Below are 19,176 nucleotides of genomic sequence, written 5' to 3' on the forward strand. Positions count from 1 at the left end.
TAGTATTCTTTGCCCCACTTATAATTTACTGCATCTCCTACCATGTGAGTTACCTCAGTTACTCAGAAGAAACAACTGAACTTAAAATTAAAAACAGATTGGCATAAGCATATAACAGGAAGGGTGAGATAGTCAATATGTGATCAAAATATTACAATGTGTAATATTTCTATTCATATTAATACACTTATAGCTCACAAATAATTGCAATATGATGCCACTTCATAAATTTAAAGTAATGAAAATAAAATGAAGAAAACTGAATAATCATGCACAAATAACAAGGTATGGTTTCATAAAGCTCCAATAAACTTGTAAGATAAAAAATCCAAAAAATCATGCATGTATAATCAGTTTACTGTATTTCTTTCTGTAAATCATGCATAATTCTTACTTTATATTTTCACAATTCTGTAGTCTTACCTGAATATACAGTTAGTCCTTTTGGCATAAAAAATAAAATAAATACAAGTTCAAAATTCTCATATTCTCAACTAACAATCAAATTAAAAGTTGCCTAATTTTTATAAGATAATTAATTACATCTGATTTATCACTTGTTGCAAATTTTAATTAGAAAAAAAATGGGAAGTTCTGTTGCATAGATTTCCATTATCATGAGTATTAATAAAGACAAACTGATGAAGATTAAACTACTCATGACAGCTGCACTACATCAGTTGAACGAACAATTCAACTGGACTAATACAATAAAAAATTAGTAGTATTACTTAATGTAGCAATAGCAGAACCACTAAATTATTTTACATTTAAAAGAAAAATTCAGACTCTGTTCCCTACCATACATATTATGTATAATACACAAACAAAAAATGCTCACTGTATACAGTATTTTTTTTTTCTCTCAACACTTTTTCCTACTTTAATATTTTACTAGTTTTCCACATGTCCATGCTGGCGCTTGCTTGGTCTTACTCTCCCCCTCCTTATCCAATAATCCTATGTAAATCACACATAAAAGTGCACATTTTTTTTTGTATGGCAACAAATTGTGGTCAGAATGATTCAAGACCCCCCCCCAGCATCTTGGGTGAAAATGAAGAGTTCTTTGGTAATTAAGCGATGAGGAGGGGGGGGGTTATCATGGAGAATGTTCTGTCCCCTCCTTGGACATAACACCTAGTTTAATCATTCTTTGGAGGGAACAGAACATTCCCCATGATTGATCCAATGTAATAACACACTTAAAATCTATCTGTACAATGAAAGCTCTTAAAATATAGCTTCCAAACAGAAAAAATAAGTTTATCATTTGGATTAAAAATTTTCTAAATTTTATTCGAAATTAAATAAGCCATTTCTAAATACAGTAGAAAGAACACCAATAACCTGGAGCTCAGTTATTCTGTACAATTGGAATGACCATGATCCCAGATGGGTTTTCATTATTATTAAAAAAACCTTTAGGAGCATATTACAGACTTCCAACAAAATTACTTTTTCAAAGATGTTCAGTTCTTTTTGTTTTTTTAAATACAGAAATACACATACATGACAATCCTAATAAAATATGATTTGAATTAACCATGTTTTTAAATTAACTGGGTTCAAGCTTACCCCAATTACCATGGATAATTGGTGCTATACTGTATTTATTACAGTATTTAGGATTATACAGAACCATATTTATAACATTAGTATAATTTAAGTGATTCACATGCAAAATACTTACTGTGTGAATCTGTTCATTATTTTGTACATTATTGACAGTAATCTGTTCTACAGGATCAATGCTGCCATTATCCAGGTAAGGAATCATTAACCTATAATACAGCAGAAGAGATAAAAAATATATGTAAAAGATTTGGTTAAACAGCAAAATATGACAATATAATAATCAATTAATATAACAACTAATTATACTGTGAAGTATAATTATTTAATAGAAATTGAATCTTTGCATTCAATTTCTATTGTGGAACACCATAATCCCTTCAGTTAGCTTTCATGGAGGTTTAAAACTTCAGTGTTAAATAAATAGCAGATTCACCTCTTTTGGAGATGACTTTAATTTAAAATGATATTAACGTTACATGTTAATTCATGGATGACAGTGTTGTTTCTAAAGCAAGTATAAGCCCAAGTCTTGTAGTCACAAATGGAGGGACGAGAGCATTCTCCAAGACAAAAAGTGAATGCAAGATGCATAAAGTTTTTGTCTTGCAGCGTTCTTCAAACATGGCTGGGCTGAAATAAATAACACCTTTATTACTATTACTGAGATAGCAATGCAAGTTTCAAATTTATGCCACAGTTAAAAATATATACAAGGCTATTGACATTTCAATAACAAGTGCCGTAGCATTTCATATAAGGAACAGTTTATTAAAAAAAAAACCTTTTTCTTTCATATTGTGGTAGGAATATTGACCAAAAAATTTCTATACGTACAAGTTCAGTTATACCTGAAAGGTGTAACTAACTTTTTATTAAGCATTAATTATATGACTTATTTTTTAAATATAGATAAACAATTTTTAGGTTATTCAGTTATTTGAAAACATTTATTTAGGAGCATATGTGGTCCTTTTGTATGGTATATGTCAGAGCAGATGTGTTTTTCAGGTTTAACTGTTGATTCAGTTGGATTTTTTTCTTTTTAACAGTAACCCTAAATGCGAAAGGTTATTGGAACCTGCAGCACTTCAATATCAGGTATGGGTTAGGAAAATAGATACTATATTTCACATTGGACTTGAATTTCTGTAGATTTTAATTTTTGGGAAATATAAGGAAGAAGAGGGTCATTTCAATGAACAGGGGTACAGTAGATAAGATAAATGAATAAGAAAAGCTAGTCTGGTTAGTTAGTTATTTGATTTTTAGGAGCATTAGCAACTAAGGCCATATTGCTCCGGGATATGCGGTGGTCATTCCCTGACCTTTCCGCATCCTCCGTATTTGGTGGTGACGGGCTCGAACCCCGGCCTAATCAAGAAGCGTGTGCTACGCACTGCTGCTCCTTCCCACCTGGCTACGGAGGCGCCAGCTAGTCTGGTGAACTTATAAAGTTTTGCTTATACTGGCTGTAGTGAGGATCGAAGGAAGCATTGCTAAATGAAAAAGTTAAATGTGGAGTAAAACAGTGCAGCAACATATTACCAATTCTCTTTATAGTTTTCATAGACTTAGGCGATTTGATAAATATAATTAACTGACAAAGTGTAAGGTGATATAATTGTATGCAGACAATACAGCTGTTAAATAATTGGTCACAAGATCTGCAAGAAGCTCTGAACAAATTAGATAAAAGATTACAGGAAATTTTGCATAAAAATTATCTGCACAAAAATAACAATAAGTTGATACAGACAAGGAAATTGGAACAAGTTAGCAATTTTATACATTAGCAGTCTTCATGGGAGATCAAACATGGAAATAAACACTATAAGCTATAGAGCAAAAGAGAAATCTATCAAATCATCTCCTTATAATACTTATAAATCTATTTTAACCTATAGAGCTGGGTAAGTAATAAAGAGATCAATTAAAAATCAGAATCTTCAGAAATTATTTTTTTGGGGGCCAGGGGAGATATGTAATTAAGATATGGAAGCAATTGCAAGACCATATTCAAATCAGGAAATAAGAAGATCCTCTGATAACTAATATCCAATCTAATATGTAGAGTCAAAAAAGTGGCTTCACACATTTAATGCCTAACTTTTTATTATATTTAGTAGAAAAAACATTGTACTACGACAAAATTAGTACAAATCCAAAGCAAACTTCAGACCCATCAACTTCTTGCCAGATCCTCTGTAATGTGATTAGTGTAACTATGTGTTGATGAGCATAATGAATAATTATACAGAGAAATTAACAATTATTCATTCTCCACTACTCAAGTTGGTATATTTCTCTGGGGTTACTGCTACCCATATGCAGTACTCTGCATTTGTCAATGTTAAACTTCAAGTTGCCATTTCTCAGCCCATCTGCCCAACTTTTCCAGATCCTGTTGCAGCAGCATATTGTCATTACTGTTATTAACAACCCTGATCCTTTGTATCATCTGCCAACTTTGACATTAAGCTTGATGTACCTTCATCAATATCATTGATAAATATTCAAAACAACAATGGGCCCAACATCGAACCCTGGGGGACACCACTAATAGCATTAGTCCACGAAGAGCAGTGTCCATCGATTAAAACTCTGTCTTCTGCCACTAAACATCCTTTTATTCATTTAGCAACTTGCCTTTAATGCCATACTCTCCAATTTGTAAAGTAGTCTTCCATGTGCAACACTATCAAAAGCTTTAATGAAATAAAAGTATATGATAGCAAAATTATTTTTTGCATCAAGTTCCTTTCTGACCACCCATTTGATTGCATATGTGAAGGTATGCAATCAAATTGGTCAGACAAAACTTCCCCTTAACAAACCCATGCTGTCTAATGAAACCAGTATGTCTAATGGTTAAAATGGTGTTGCAGTTTTCACACATAGGAGGGTCATTTGCCCTCACATTATTTAATAACTGAAATGAATCTGGCAACAAAGCTGGTGCAGTTTTAGTTGCCTTTGAGCCCAGTCCTCTAGCACAAAAAGGAAAACAGTTAATCCTTTTACCTGATCCAAAAACACCACACAGTGCTTATGCCTTAGCAATGCAAAATTCTGTCTTGTTGCCAAAAAACATTCATAGTCATGAATTGAATGAGATTTTGTAATACTGCTTGCAAGATAACTTTGCACTTAAATAGCTTAGATAGGGAATCATTCCACCATTATTTCCTATAAGGAGAACTCTAACAGAAACAAGACATAGCAGCATTGAAATAAACCTAAGCCAATGAATCAACTAAAACCAAATGTTTAATCGAGATAATATAAATACCTAAAATTAAAGTACTCCACATGTGTAAAGTTAAGAACATATTTGTTATTAATCATTTAAGAATCATACATTTTGCAAATGTTTTCTCTTCTGCTTCTTCAGTGATTGTAATTGTGCTGTTACAAAAAAAAAAAAGGCCAAAGTGACCTATCATCCTTATTTTGGGGTTTTCATGTGGTTTTTTTTTTTTTTTTTTTTTTTTGTGACAGTAACAGCAGGATTAAAATTACTGAAGATGCAGAGGAGAAAACATCTGCAAAACACATTTTTAGACATTGTTAGTAATAAACAGATTTTAAACTCTGTACAGGTGAATATTCTCATTTCAAAAATGGCAGGATTTAGAGTTTCTTTTGATGTAAATAGTTTAGCTAGGATTTCAAGATTTATATTTACCGGTACGTATTAGTTTATGGATAAGGTTATTGTAAGAGAAATACCTAGATAAATCTATGGAGAATGTGTAAGTGAAGTAGGTAACATATACACAAAGGAAAATATACAAAAACTCGTTGCTGTATACCTACAATCTAGTGACTTCTTCCAGGGTCAACCACTCAAATTGAAAGTAAAAAACAATGACAAGTTCTCTGTTTCTGTAATGATCACCCCTCGTATATACACTAAGGCATAACCCCCACTATTTTGAGGGTTATGATAACAAATAATAAAATTTTGATTATATAAAATATAATCAAAATTTTATATTTTGTTATATAACCTCAAAATGATATTGCCTTAGTGCATATTGATCATCACAGAAACAGAGAACCCCTAATCATTTTTTTTTTTGTTACTTTCTATTTGGTTTGTTGACTCTGGGAGAAGTCACCCAGATTGTAGGTATATAGTGATAAGTTTTTGTATATTATCCTTTGTGTATATGTGACGTACTTAACTTCTCCGTAGATTTATCTAGGTATTTCTCTTACGATAATCTTATCCATAAACTAATACATATATTTAATAAAATAATATAGTATATATATATATATATTACATTATGAACTTTTTTATGGGGTTTTCATGTGTTCTATGGAACAAAGTATTCCATGTATCCTTAAGGTTTTATTCAATGGACAGTCATTTCACATCTGAAATTACTCGAAGGAAATTTTTTTTAAATTGACCATACCAAATTAAAAAAAAAAAAAAAAAAAGCACTAGTGTAATTTCCTGTCAATGAAGCTTGGGCTCTTTATGTGGTTTTTAATAAGCTTAATATTATATCCAGCTGAGCTTTGAATTTTCCCAAGCTGTCAGCCTCAACCACCCATGGAGGCAACTTATTCCAGTGATTAACAACTCACTGGAAAGAAAACTTTCTGCAATCTGGTCTAAACATCTACCCCCCTCCCCATAAATCTAAATTTATAAATTAAGGCAAACTACAAATAGGATTTCTTCAGAGAGCAAGTACAATCTTGGCTTAACTGCATTTTTTCCAGTAATATCTATCTACTTAGTGAGAATACATTAAGTTATCTCTACAACATGCCAATACAAAGGATGAAGTTGGTAAGTATCAACTTATATTAACGTTTTCCTGTTTTATAATTAATCTTTAATATTCATCATAACACAAATATACAAAAAATAACAGCTATTTGTATAACAATTTTTATAATGAAAAATGCTAATTATAAACTTACTCAGCAGATCCATCTCTTCTTAGTTCATCCCATATCAATTCAAAAGTTCCCTGAGAAAGTGGTAACTCTTCAGTAGATGAAGAACCTTGTTCGTTAGTCATGGTCTAAAAACAGAGAACAATAGAAAATTACCAAGTTTCACTACCATTAACAAACCTAAAATTTCTGTGTAATGTAATACATGAACATTATTATCTATATACTGTGTACAAAGACATCAAATGGTTTCAATTACTTTGGTTATCAAAAGAAGATGTGCCAGTTTTGAATGGCATTTTTTTTTTATGTATTGCATTGGTTTTGTCATTAAAAATAAGATATGTAAGTTTATTATTCAAGCAAAAACATATTCAATGTGAGCCTTGTGCATTCAAGACCCATCATAAACAACTAAATCTTACCATAACTGCAGTCAGTTATAGTAAACTTCAAAAGTCAGTGTTTCTTCAGAGTTGTCTACAAAAGCAGCTGTGATTTCACCTTTAAACTCTGCAACATTATTTGGATTACTCCTGCAGCCAACATTCCCGCAGGAAATAATAACAGGAATTCAGATTTAGCAAGTACTGCAGCCAAGGCCATGCAATCCCAATTCAGGATACAGAAAGCTGCATTTGTCATATATGGTCTTGCCCCATCATATAGGAAATATTTCTTCATGTTCTCTCCCACAACTTGTAGAGTTGGAACAAATGTGGTGCCAACTGGGCTAGCCAGGTGGGTAAAGTGCCTGCCTGGCAATCCAAAGGTCGCGGGTTCAAATCCCGCCCCGGGCTTGGATGAGTAGAAAATGCAAAAACCTTGGGAGATGCATTATGGCTACAGAAGCTGATTTGAAGGAGTTTCAGATAATGTTCCACATTCAGAGCCGTGCCAACCTGGTGGTGCAAGTGGTTTACTACACCAGGACGGCAGAGACCAAGAGGCGGTAAAGACTAATGTTTTGTAAACGCTTAAAGAGATGACAAAAACTAAGGAGACTAAAAGTTCAATGTATTGAAGAATGCGTTTTGTGATATTTTATATTAACAAATAATGAATTTTAAATTTAAAACTTTTTTTTTCAATATTTCTCAGATGTCTGATGGAAAGAAATGACTCTCTGGTTATGAATACAGAAAAAGGGAAAAAATGAAAAGTGACCAAATAAAAAGAAGCAACAAGTTTGATTACCAGGTTTCTGGACATCCAGCCACAGCCAGGTCCATCGATGTCGATTTCCTCTAGCTTTACTACTATTCATGAAGAAACTGAAACACATGAATTATCACCTGTCCAAGATGTTGACATTGCAATTCAGCAAGCAGCACTAGATGCAAGTGAAGCAAATTTGGATGAAATTATATATTATTTTGGAAATATATTTATTAAAATTCTCCTTTAAAAAAAATCATATAAGAAAAATGACTGAGGGGAGCAGAAATAAGAAGTTTGCACCAGGGTGACTATATAGCATGGTGCAGCCCTGTCCACATCAACTGCATCACCCAGGAAGATTGGTCCAATGATTCAGACTATAAAAAAATTCCCATCACATTGCAGATTTTAAAGATACAAAGATATCTTGTGGCTGGGGGGAGGTTCTCACTGCCATGAACATGCGTTTTATGTTAGCTGATTGATTTCAAAAAGAAGTACATTTTGCCAATCAACTTTATATGGTTAACAATTCGAAGTGCTTTTTTTTTTTTTTTCTTTTGTCAGTGTCTAATATTTTTTTAGGGTTAGCATTAGCATTAGTAGAGGCATTTGATGCAAGTAAGCAAGCTTATGCAGCATCAGCCAAAAAAAAAAAAAAAAAAAAAAACCCACTTCCACTTCATCCCTCTGTTCGTTCAAAATACCCGTCCAGCTGAGCCTTAAACTTATTTAGGCTATTAACTTCCACGACAAGGGATGGAAGTCTGTTCCACCAACCAACCACCCGCTGGCTAAAGGCAAATTTCCTCACGTCTATCCTACATCTGTCTTTCCTCAATTTGAATTTATGCCCTCTCAGGTGATTATTCTGAGCGAGAGGAAGAATCCCACCAGCATTGAGTTATAATACCTTCACAACTTATTGTGAAGGTATTATAATGTATTTAGGAAGGATAGGTTAGATAGAAGGGGTGGTGGGGTAATGCTTCTTATCAGAAGCAGCCTGAGTGCGATGATAACTTTTCCGGATTCAGACATTTCACATGCTAGTATAGAATCTGTATGGTGTGAGATAGTTGGAAACAAAGGTATAATGCAAGTAGGAGTAATCTACAGACCAGGTGATTGTGAAGATTATGACAAAAGCCTCTACATGCAAATGGAATCTGCAAGCAAGCGTCAATGTCTTATTATGGGTGATTTCAATTTGCCTCTAATTGATTGGAGTAAATGGGAAGGAAACTCTACATGGGGAACAAAATTTTTAAATTAACTAGGTCACTGTTATTTGCATCAACATTTCAGGGAAAGTACTAGAGAAAAGAATATCCTAGACCTCATCATCACCCATGAATCAGATGACATAACAGGGCTGACAGTAGGGGAACCAGTAGCAGGAAATGATCACGGAGTTCTACGGTGGATGATGATGAGAGAGGTAGCAGCAGTAAAAGGCAAAGGAATGGGTTTTAATTTCGGAAAAGGAAATTACGATGCCTTAAGGTACTACATGGCCTCTATTAACTGGGCAGATATCGCGCAGAGAATGAATACATTTGAACTATAATGTATAGTTCAAATCACTAGCAGGATGTTTAAAACATTAATCACAGATACCTTGAATGCGTATATACCATTAAAAAAATACTCCACGAGGAAGATTCCAAGTTGGATGTATAATGAAGTTGCCAAATTACTTGAGCAGAAAAAGACGACATGGAAAAGTTAGAGGATTAAAAAGTACCGAACCTTATAACAGCTACAAATTGAAATAGATGTTCTGGGGGAAGAAACGTTTCAAGTGAGCGGGTAGCTAAAGCAAGTAATAATGCCACTGAAAAGGTTAGGCTGGCAAAGCCAGATTATGAGAAATCACTAGAAAACAGAGCAAAGAGGGGGGATAAGGAATTCTTCACATTAAATAATAAAAAAAATACTCCATGAGGATTTCTAATAAAAAAATACTCCACGAGGAGGGTTCCAAGTTGGATGAATAGCGAAGTTGCCACATTACTTGAGCAGAAAAAGGGGGCATGGAAAGGTTACAGAGCAATAAAAAGTACTGAAGCCTGTAACAGCTACAAGATTATCTGTAATAGAGCCACAGAAAAGGTTCGACAGGCAAAGGCAGTTTATGAGAAATCACTAGCAAACAGAGGGATAAGGAATTCTTCACATATATAAATGCCAAGAAGAGCAGGACAAACCAGATCGAACATTTACGTAAGGGAACGGGGATATTATTAAATACACCAGCTGCTGTTGCAGATGAACTCAACAGTTATTTTGCATCGATATTTACAAATAAAAAACCTTTTGTGGCAATGGGAAATTGTGGGAGTGAAGTTGAAAAATATGTAATTAATGATTTTGAAATTTTGCAAGATTATTTAATGAAAAAACTTTCGAGCCTACAGGCCAGTAAGGCTCCTGGAGTTGATGGAATATACCCTATAATCTTAAGGGAAGCGGCAAGTGAGTGCATTGAACCATTGAGGCTAATTATGCAACCATCACTAGACTCTAGGGAGATTTCCTTGGATTGGAAAAGTGCCAATGTATCTCCTATACATAAGGGTGGCTCTAAAAGCGAAGCGGGAAATTATCGACCTGTCAGTGACTTCAGTGGTAGGGAAAATCATGGAGGCAATGATCAAGGGTGAAATTCAGCATCATTAGGATCAAATTGAAATTCAAGGATACTCAGCATGGTTTTGTAAAGGGAAAATCATGTTTAACAAATCTGGTTTGCTATTTCGAAAGGGTCACTCATGAGCTGGATTTAGGGAATAATTTTGACATTGCTTATTTAGATTTCAGCAAAGCTTTTGACTCAGTCCCACATGAGCAGTTGCTTTATAAGCTGGAACAGGTTGGAATCACTGGGAAAATACTTAGATGGATAGCAGGATGGCTTCAGGGCAGGAGGCAGAGGGTTGTGATAAATGGCTATTCCTCAGATTGGGTTGATGTAAGAAGTGGGGTTCCCCAAGGATCAGTATTAGGACCACTGTTGTTTTTAATTTTCATAAACAACATTGATGAAGGGATAGAGGGCATGATGTCTAAATTTGCAGATGATGTTAAAATTGGTAGAGTAGTTAATGATCACTGTCAAGCTGAGCTTCTTCAGAGAGACCTAGATAGACTTCAGGAATGGTCAGAAAAATGGCAGCTATGCTTTTATCCAACTAAGTGTAAGGTATTACACCTGGAAAACAGTAATCCCAAAATAACTTATTCACTTGTTGGAGTTCAACTAACCCCAGTACTGGAGGAAAGGGACTTGGGTGTTACGATACGGTCAGACATGAAATTCTCTGAGCATTGTAAACAGGTTGCAAGTAAGGCCCATGGTGTCCTATCGATGATCTATCGAACTTTTGAAAGTAGAGATAGGGACGTGATAATCCCATTATATAAGGCTTTTGTTAGACCACACTTGGAATACTGTGTTCAAGTATGGGGACCGCACCTAAAGAAAGACATCGAGCTTCTTGAAAGGTGCAAAGACGGGTAACTCGCCTGGTGTGATCGGCAAAAGGGCGTCCTTATGAAGAAAGACTTTGAATATGTGGGTTGCAGAGTTTGGAAACTAGACACCTTAGAGGAGATTTGATTGAAGTGTTTAAGGCTCTGAGAGGCATCAGTAAAATGAATAAGGACGAAATTTTCAAGATTATAAATGATGCTAGAACTAGGGGACATAAATTCAAGTTACGGGGGGAAATGTTTAGATTGGACTGCAGGAAGTTTTATTTTACCCAGCGAGTTATAAATTACTGGAATAAGTTGCCTACATGGGTGGTAGAGGCTGATAGTTTGGGGAAATTCAAAGGTCATCTGGATAGTACCTTCGGGTCAGGGAAGCGCATAGGATGATAGGTTTAATTTTATTTTTTTTATTAATTATTATTATTTATTTATTTTATTTTTTATCATTGTTTTGTTCGGTTTTTTTTTTTTTTTTTTGGCTGGTGCAGCATAAGCCATAGGCCTTCTTGCACCATGCAGCCATTACTAATACTAATATTTTCAGATGTCCTTACAAACTTCTTTGTGACAAGAACATCCTTCTTTGAACAAACTAATTCTGTCTATCACAGAATTAGTTTGTTCAAACTTCTTTACCAACCTTAAAATTGTTGGTTATAGGAAAAGCTTGTCTTTACAGGCCTTTTCTATAACCAAATCTCACTTTAACTCATGCTGCACTGTAATAGATCTGTCAGATTAATAAAACTCTTTACATACAAAAAACGTTGTCAGTAGTGTACTCAATCTTGTTTAGACTTTCTGCTACAGTGCATTACTAACTGGTGAAAAGACTCATTCTTACATGTTTAATGGCACCAACCTCATCAATGCCAGCACAATACATAAAAAAATATGGGCATTCAAAACTACTGCATCTTTTCTTGATAATCCTGCATGGGTGTGAAGGTTAAAAACATGCAGGATTATAAATAAATCTACTCAGTTTGCACTACGCTGCATGGAGATTGTCAGAAATTTAGTTGAACTTACAAAAGCACATCCAAGCTTGCCAAGATAATCTGTTTTCTTTCCTGTGTAACTAGCACTTTTAAAAGTTGCAGGATTTGTGAAATAATTCCTTTGCCACAATTCATTTTTTTTTTTTTTTTTTTAAATCTCTTTTTCATCTCATAGGTTCTAAATTTTTAATTAAGCTTTGAATATAATATTCAGGTTTACATTACTTTGTTATAGGGCTTGGTAACTTATTTAGGTGTTTTCTTTTTTCAAAATAGTTGAAATGAAAGTATTTCACTTGTGTAAAAATCAGACTATTACTAATAAATAATCTAAAAAAGTTCATACACATTGCGGCTTTTCTCCTGTGCAAGTTTTTTTTTTTTTTTTTTTTTTGTGATGGTATATAATGGCAAGATTAAATCACTGAAGAAGCAGAGGAGAAAATATCCATGAAACATGATTTTCTGATCCTATTAGTAATAAACAGATTCTAAACTTTACACAGGTTAAGTTCTTTCAGTATTTTGATCAATATAGTGTGTGCAACATGATTTTCAAATATTATATTAGTTTTCCTTTTTTATTAATCCATAATTTTTTTATAGGCTGCCAAGGTACATTTGTTTCAACATTCTGATTAATTTTCTGTCATGAGGATGTTATCTACAGGGAGGTATTCACCTGGTGCAGTTCTTCCCAGACTTCTTTAGCATTAGCTTGTTATTGCATTATTGGTTTGTTAAGCTTTACGTTATTGTGATTTGCATAGAATAGGGCTAGATCCCTTTAATCCAGCCTGATGGTAGGTTTAAAAGTTACTGAAATTACATGTCCCTTGTTTTCGACTGAGGCCAGTGCCTTGTGGTTTGACAAGATGAAGTGTCAGCACACAAAATACTTCATTCTATTTAATTGTATTCTATTATTTTATCCTTTTGGTTTTGTTTCAATGACTACTAGGTGTTAGAACTCCCACTACTTTGCTTATTAGAGATTTTCAGTGTGAAAGCTGATCAGGCTCCAAAGCTTAGAGTGTCACAGATGTGATCTAATATTCCTTACATTTCAATGGAACTGCTTTAAAACAGGTGAGTGATTTTAGTTTTTATGGTGAATGAGCAACTAAGGCTATGATGTGCCAAGTCCCGCTTTAGAACAGTTTTCACAGGCCAGCTGCTAGTAGTCTATCAGACCAAACCTATAGGTAAACTCTCTAGGAGGTACCTGGATCAGCTAATGTATAATCTCTATCAGTTCATGATCAGAGGGAGTACTCAGCACTACTGTGTACTCTCCATGGTGTAACATGGAGCTGGATATATATTTTTCTTGTGTATATGCCATATCCAAAAATTTCATCGATTCATAATACATAGGAACATATATTATGAATCGATCCACATATTATGCATCAACCAACTTTTATCTCATCTACATCAATGCAACGTGAAATGATAAACTAAGAGAACAAACTCTTCTCTAGATCTTACATCAACGATCTCAGTAATTCACCTCCTGCGATACTATTCCAGTCAGTGCCGGACATGGTCTTCCAATACAAGGACATTAGAATTCTGAACAACCTTGATGTCAAGAAATCTCCAGCTCCTGGCGGCATTCTCCACTCACTCTTAAAACTTATATTTTAGAGCTAGCTCCTGAATATCCACCACCTTTTTAGCTCTTATTTCACTAGTGCTTTTCCTTCTCCATAGAGATTTGCTCATATCCAGCCAATTCCTAAAGACTGTGACAATCCCTCCCTTTCAATTATTGTCCCCCTACATCTACCTCAACTCTTTCCTTAGTAATGAAGAAATTCATCAACTGCCAAACTCTCAGAACCTCCATCTCTGATCGATGATCACCATTATGGATTTAGTGTTGATCCACTGTTTGTTGTTTGTTATTTGGTTTTTAGGAGCATTAGCAACTAAGGCCATATTGCTCCGGGATGTGCGGTGGTCATTTCCTGACCTTTCCGCATCCTCCGTATTTGGTGGTGACGGGCTCGAACCCCGGTCTAATCAAGAAGCGTATGCTACGCACTGTTGCTCCTTCCCACCTGGCTATGGAGGCGCCGTTGATCCACTGGTGTTACTCTGGCTTATATTACTCATCAGTGGACAAATTCAATGGAAAAATTCAGTGAAACTCATGTAGTTACTCTTGACATTTCCAAGACTTTTGGTCATGTTTGGCATAAGGGTCTTCTAAATAAACTTCCATCTTTTGGTTTTCCTTCTGCGTTTTTGCAATTAGGTGGCCAATTTTCTCTCCTACTGCTCCATGAGGGTGATAAGATGATAGTTGATCTTCAGTTTCTAAACTAATACTGGTGTTCCCCAATATTAAGTTCTCCTCAAATGGCTTAAAACTTTTTGAACATCCACCACCCATTCCTAATATATGCTGGTAATTCTTCATTGGGGAGAGGAAATCTTAGTAAACTTCAATCCTTCTAAAACCCAGTTTCACAAAAAAGTCAGTTGCTATTACACTCATCTTCAGTAATACTCAGATTTCTAAACAAGATCACAGATGTATGCCTGATTTATAATTTCTCTTGGCATAAATAGTCACAAATATTGCTTCCCTCATCATCGATGAAACTGGGTTTTATTTAGATCTTGGTGTTACCCTTCTTCTGAATAGCTACTGGACTCTGTACCAATTTCAAATCTGCCTTACCATGGAATGATGTTTCCACATCTGGTGTGGTGCCCCAAAACCTTTCTCAAGCTCCCAGACTATTCAAAAGAGGGTAGTCAGGTTGCTCAATGACCCAGTCATTACAAGCTCTCTGCAATCCTGACATTCAGTTTCTGCTATTTGTCCTTTCTATAGGTATTTTCATGGGAATTGTTCTTTTGAATTGGCATCTGCAATTCTAATGCTGTCTTCCCAGCCTGGCTGAATCCGTGACTCAACTATTCAGTGTCTACTCACTGCCTAATTTTAAACTTGCAGAATTTCCTCTTCCTCATTTATCTCTTCCGCTTCTGTTCTTCGGAAAAATATTTCTTATGTATTTTCCGAAAATTAGTCTACCAAAATTCAAGTTTAACGTCAACAAATCCGTCTTCTCAGCCTTCAACCCATACATGGTACTAAAATACTACAGTATACAGTACTATGTACTGTAGTACCATACTTTTAGTATCCCCCATGTCTGTACAGCTATGTGTTCATGAGCTGATTATCATGAAGCAATCCAGAAAAACTCATGGGGGGGGGGGAAGGATACTATAATTTATAGGTATTGTGGGAATGCCTTTAATGCAGGAGACAATTTGACAGATTTCAGACATTGCTACATTTTGTATATGAACTCTGCTATCCTCGCAGTGTCTCAGATTTTTAAAAAACATCAACAACTTAGGTTGAACCTTGGATATCAATGTCTTTACACTGGATGCTCTATAAGCTTGCTTTTCTTGTATCATTTTCTGCTATTTATACTAATAAGAACAAGCCTCTGAATTCAATATTTTGTATGTACCAGTAAAAGGAGAGAGAGAAAAAAAAAAAGGAAGAAATCTAAAATTGTCCTCATATAGGTACCCTTTTAGCATTAGCAGAGGCATATGATGCATGAAAGCAAGCTTATGCAGCATCAGCCAAAAAAAAAAAAAAAAAACACCGCTCCCATTTCTTCCCTCCATTCATTCCAAATACCTGTCCAGCTCAGCCTTAAATTTATTTAGGCTATCAACTTCCACAACAAAAGATGGAAGTCTGTTCCACCAGCCAACTACCCGTTGGCTAAAGGTCAACTTCTGCACATCTATCCTACATCTGTTTTTCCTCAATTTGAATTTATGCCTCTCAGGAGATTATTCTGAGCAAGAGGAAGAATCTGATCAGCATTGAACATGCTCAAACCATTCAAGGCTTTATACACCTCAATCAGTTCACCTCACAGGTGCCTAGTCTCCAGACACCGTAATTTGCAAAATTTAAGCCTTTCTTCATAAGAGCTACCCCTTGTTGCATTCATTAATCTTTTTTGCCTTCTCTGTACTTGTTCCAACAGCTCTACATCCTTCTTAAAATGAGGCCTCCAGACCTGTATACAGTACTCAAGGTGTGGCCTGACCATTGCCTTATACAAGGGGATAATCACCTCCTTATCCCTGCTAGAAAAATTCCTGTATATCATTAACAAGACACCATGATCTACTCTTGCAGACCAACTGCACTGATCAGAAAAGTTCATATTTGCCTGCACATTTACCCCCAGGTCCTTTTTGTTCTCTACCACTGTCAGTGTAGTACCACAGAGTTGATACATCACTCTGGAGTTACTGCTTCTCATATGTAATAATTTACATTTGTCAATGTTAAACTTCATTTGTCACTTCTCAGCCCATCTGCTCAACCTTTCCAGATCCTGTTACAGCAGCATATCGACAGTAGTGTCCTTAACAACCCCGCCAACCTTCGTATCATCTGCAAACTTGGACATTAAGCTTGATATACCATTATCAATATCATTTATAAATGCAGAAAACAACAATGGACCCAACACTGAGCCCTGAGGGACTCCACTAATAACATTAGTCCACGATGAGCAGTTTCCATTGATTACCACTCTCTGTCTTCTCCCACTCAACCATCCCTTTATCCATAGCAGCAATTTGCCTCCAATGCCACACTGCTCCAATTTGTTCAGCAGTCTTCCATGTGCAACAGTATCAAAAGCCTTTCTAAGATCCAAATATATGATATCAAAGTTATTCCCTGCATCCAGTTCCTTTGTGATCACATCATAGTATCCAATCAAATTGGTCAGGCAAGACTTTCCCTTAACAAAACCATGCTGTGTCCGAGCTATAACTGAAGTCTTGTCTAGACGATCCTGCAGTGCTTCTTTAACCAGTGCTGCCATTAATTTTCCTGGAATAGAAGTTAAACTAACAGGTCTATAATTACTTGTGTCGCCCTTTGATCCTCTGTGAATTAGGGTCACATTTGCACATCTCCAGTCCATGGGTACTTCCCCTGAGTCCAAAGAAGCTCTTATAATTATGTCTAAGGGTTTGCTTACTTCCTTTGTTGCCTCCTTTAATATAACTGGATAGATCCCATCCACCCCAGGTGCTTTTCTTGTGTTTATCTTCAACAATTTCTCCTCCACTTTCCTCTCAGTTAGTACAAAATCATCTAGCTCACCTCTGGCATTCCCCTCCCTGAATAACTCCTCATGGGTGAATATAGATGCAAAACATTCATTTAGTTTGTTAGCCATCTGAGCAGGATCATCAACAGTTGGGCCATCAATATCCAGTGGAATCTGATTCATCCCTTTCCTTCTAGAGTTTACATAGGTAAAGAACTCTTTGTTTTTCTTTGCATCCTTTGCCAAGGATTTCTCATAATCTGCCTTTGCCTGCCTAAACTCCTTTGTGATTTGGTTACAGACCAGCTTATATCGATCATAAGCTTCCATGTCACCCATTAATTTATATGTATTCCATGCATTTTTCTTCTCTGCCAATTGTCTCATTAGTTCATCTGACATCCATTTAGGCCTAAACTTTGAACAATATTTCTTAGTTGGTATGTAAAGCCTAGTAGCTTCCAAGATTAATTCTTTGAATGCTTCCCATTTTGAATTTGCTGTTGGTAACATCATCACTTGGTCCCACCGTATAGAATTTAAATATTGTCTCAGACCACCATAGTCACCTTTGCGAAAAGAAAAACCCTTCCCTTTACCCCTCATGGTAGTTACCTCTTTGAGTAAATCCCACTTCAGCACACTGTGATCACTGCCACCTAGTGGTTCCTTTATCTGCAGATTCTTAATGCATGAAGAATCACTACTGATAATCAGATCAAGAGTATTACTCCCTCTAGTTGCCTCCAAACATGCTGATGTAGAAAACAATCACCCAATAAATCTACAAAAGTCTTGCTAATGTGTAAGTGACCAACCCACAAATTCCAGTCAATATCTGGTAAATTAAAATCCCCCATTATAAGACTCTTTTGGATTTACTTTTTTTTTTTTTTTTTTTTTTTATGAAAATCCCAAACACAAAAGGTATCAAAACCTATAGTACTTAGTACCGTGCATGGGTTGAAGGAGAAGTATGGGGAGAGGGGGATGCCGGAAACTTTGCTCTAGAGACAAAACATGGGTTTCACCACTTCAGGCCTCCAATAAGCAAAGTGGTGGTATTTCACCGGTTGATGAAAGTCATCTACCACCTACAACTGGCCCACTATTTCCCTGTACAGTTTCTTATTATACTCATCAGAGTCATTTGGCTTATAACATACTCCTACTCTCAATTTTCATCTCCCAATGTCACACCAAACTGACTCGACACTGCACTGTCCAGCGAAGTCGACTGGCTTTACCTCCTTGGATTTTATGTGTTTCTTAACTAATAGCATAACCCCATCCTTCCCGTATACATTGTACTCCTCAAATTCAAGTTCTGCATTCCTTATATCTGTGTGACACCACGTCTCTGATATCCCAACAATATCTGCCTTTGATGTTTTGAGCAATACCTCAAATTTATTTATCAAACTCCTAGCATTGGTGTACATGCAAGTATACATGCATCTGTTCCTATTCTTAGCTACCCCAACACGACCCATGTGTTTACTTGTACCGCAGTGACTCCCAGCAGTCTCTGAAATACCCTGCATCTTGTTTTCCAGGCTGCTGCTCATTCCAATAGAAGCAGTGCAAGAATCACTTTCACCTCTGCCAGTGGCTACTGTTAATCTATTAGTCCTTGTATCCCCCCCCCAAGCTAGCAGTTTTCTGACCCACCTAACACTGCCTTGATAGCATGAGCAAATATTCTTGCATCCTTTCTATTTAAGTGTATCCCATCCCTGTAGAAGCAGTCTCTCCTGTTAACAAGTACAGACCAGGCTGTAAAAAAAATTCTACCCCATTGAGCCTTGCACAATCTTTTCACAGGCTGAATCGATCGACAAGGCTCTCATCATATACTCCCTCCTATTGTGTCTGGGCAGAATTGCGGACACTTTCAA

General features: G+C 35.8%; 1 protein-coding gene and 1 long non-coding RNA gene across 7 annotated transcripts in view; one reads left to right on the forward strand and one right to left on the reverse strand.

Annotated features, from left to right (window-relative positions):
- LOC150076093 (tumor protein 63-like) overlaps positions 1 to 19,176 on the reverse strand; it is a 157,046-nt gene that overhangs the window by 115,512 nt on the left and 22,358 nt on the right. For all 5 annotated transcript variants that reach the window (XM_090388079.1, XM_090388076.1, XM_090388078.1 and 2 more), the window contains exons 2-3: positions 6,520 to 6,623; positions 1,694 to 1,784 (exon numbers count right to left, since the gene is read on the reverse strand). In XM_090388079.1, the coding sequence (XP_090244205.1) occupies positions 1,694 to 1,784; positions 6,520 to 6,620 (192 nt within the window). In that variant the 5' untranslated portion in view covers positions 6,621 to 6,623. The remainder of the gene's footprint in view (positions 1 to 1,693; positions 1,785 to 6,519; positions 6,624 to 19,176) is intronic.
- LOC150076094 (uncharacterized) overlaps positions 1 to 19,176 on the forward strand; it is an 83,553-nt gene that overhangs the window by 42,312 nt on the left and 22,065 nt on the right. Inside the window, exon 2 of one of the 2 annotated variants that reach the window (XR_016547848.1) lies at positions 2,628 to 2,676. The exons of the other annotated variant lie outside the window; for it this stretch is intronic. This is a non-coding gene — a long non-coding RNA (uncharacterized LOC150076094). The remainder of the gene's footprint in view (positions 1 to 2,627; positions 2,677 to 19,176) is intronic. 2 annotated transcript variants of the gene reach the window in all.

This window comes from Mastigoproctus giganteus, chromosome 13, assembly GCF_048544385.1.
Source record: "Mastigoproctus giganteus isolate SK-2022 chromosome 13, ASM4854438v1, whole genome shotgun sequence".
NCBI lineage: Eukaryota > Metazoa > Arthropoda > Arachnida > Uropygi > Thelyphonidae > Mastigoproctus > Mastigoproctus giganteus.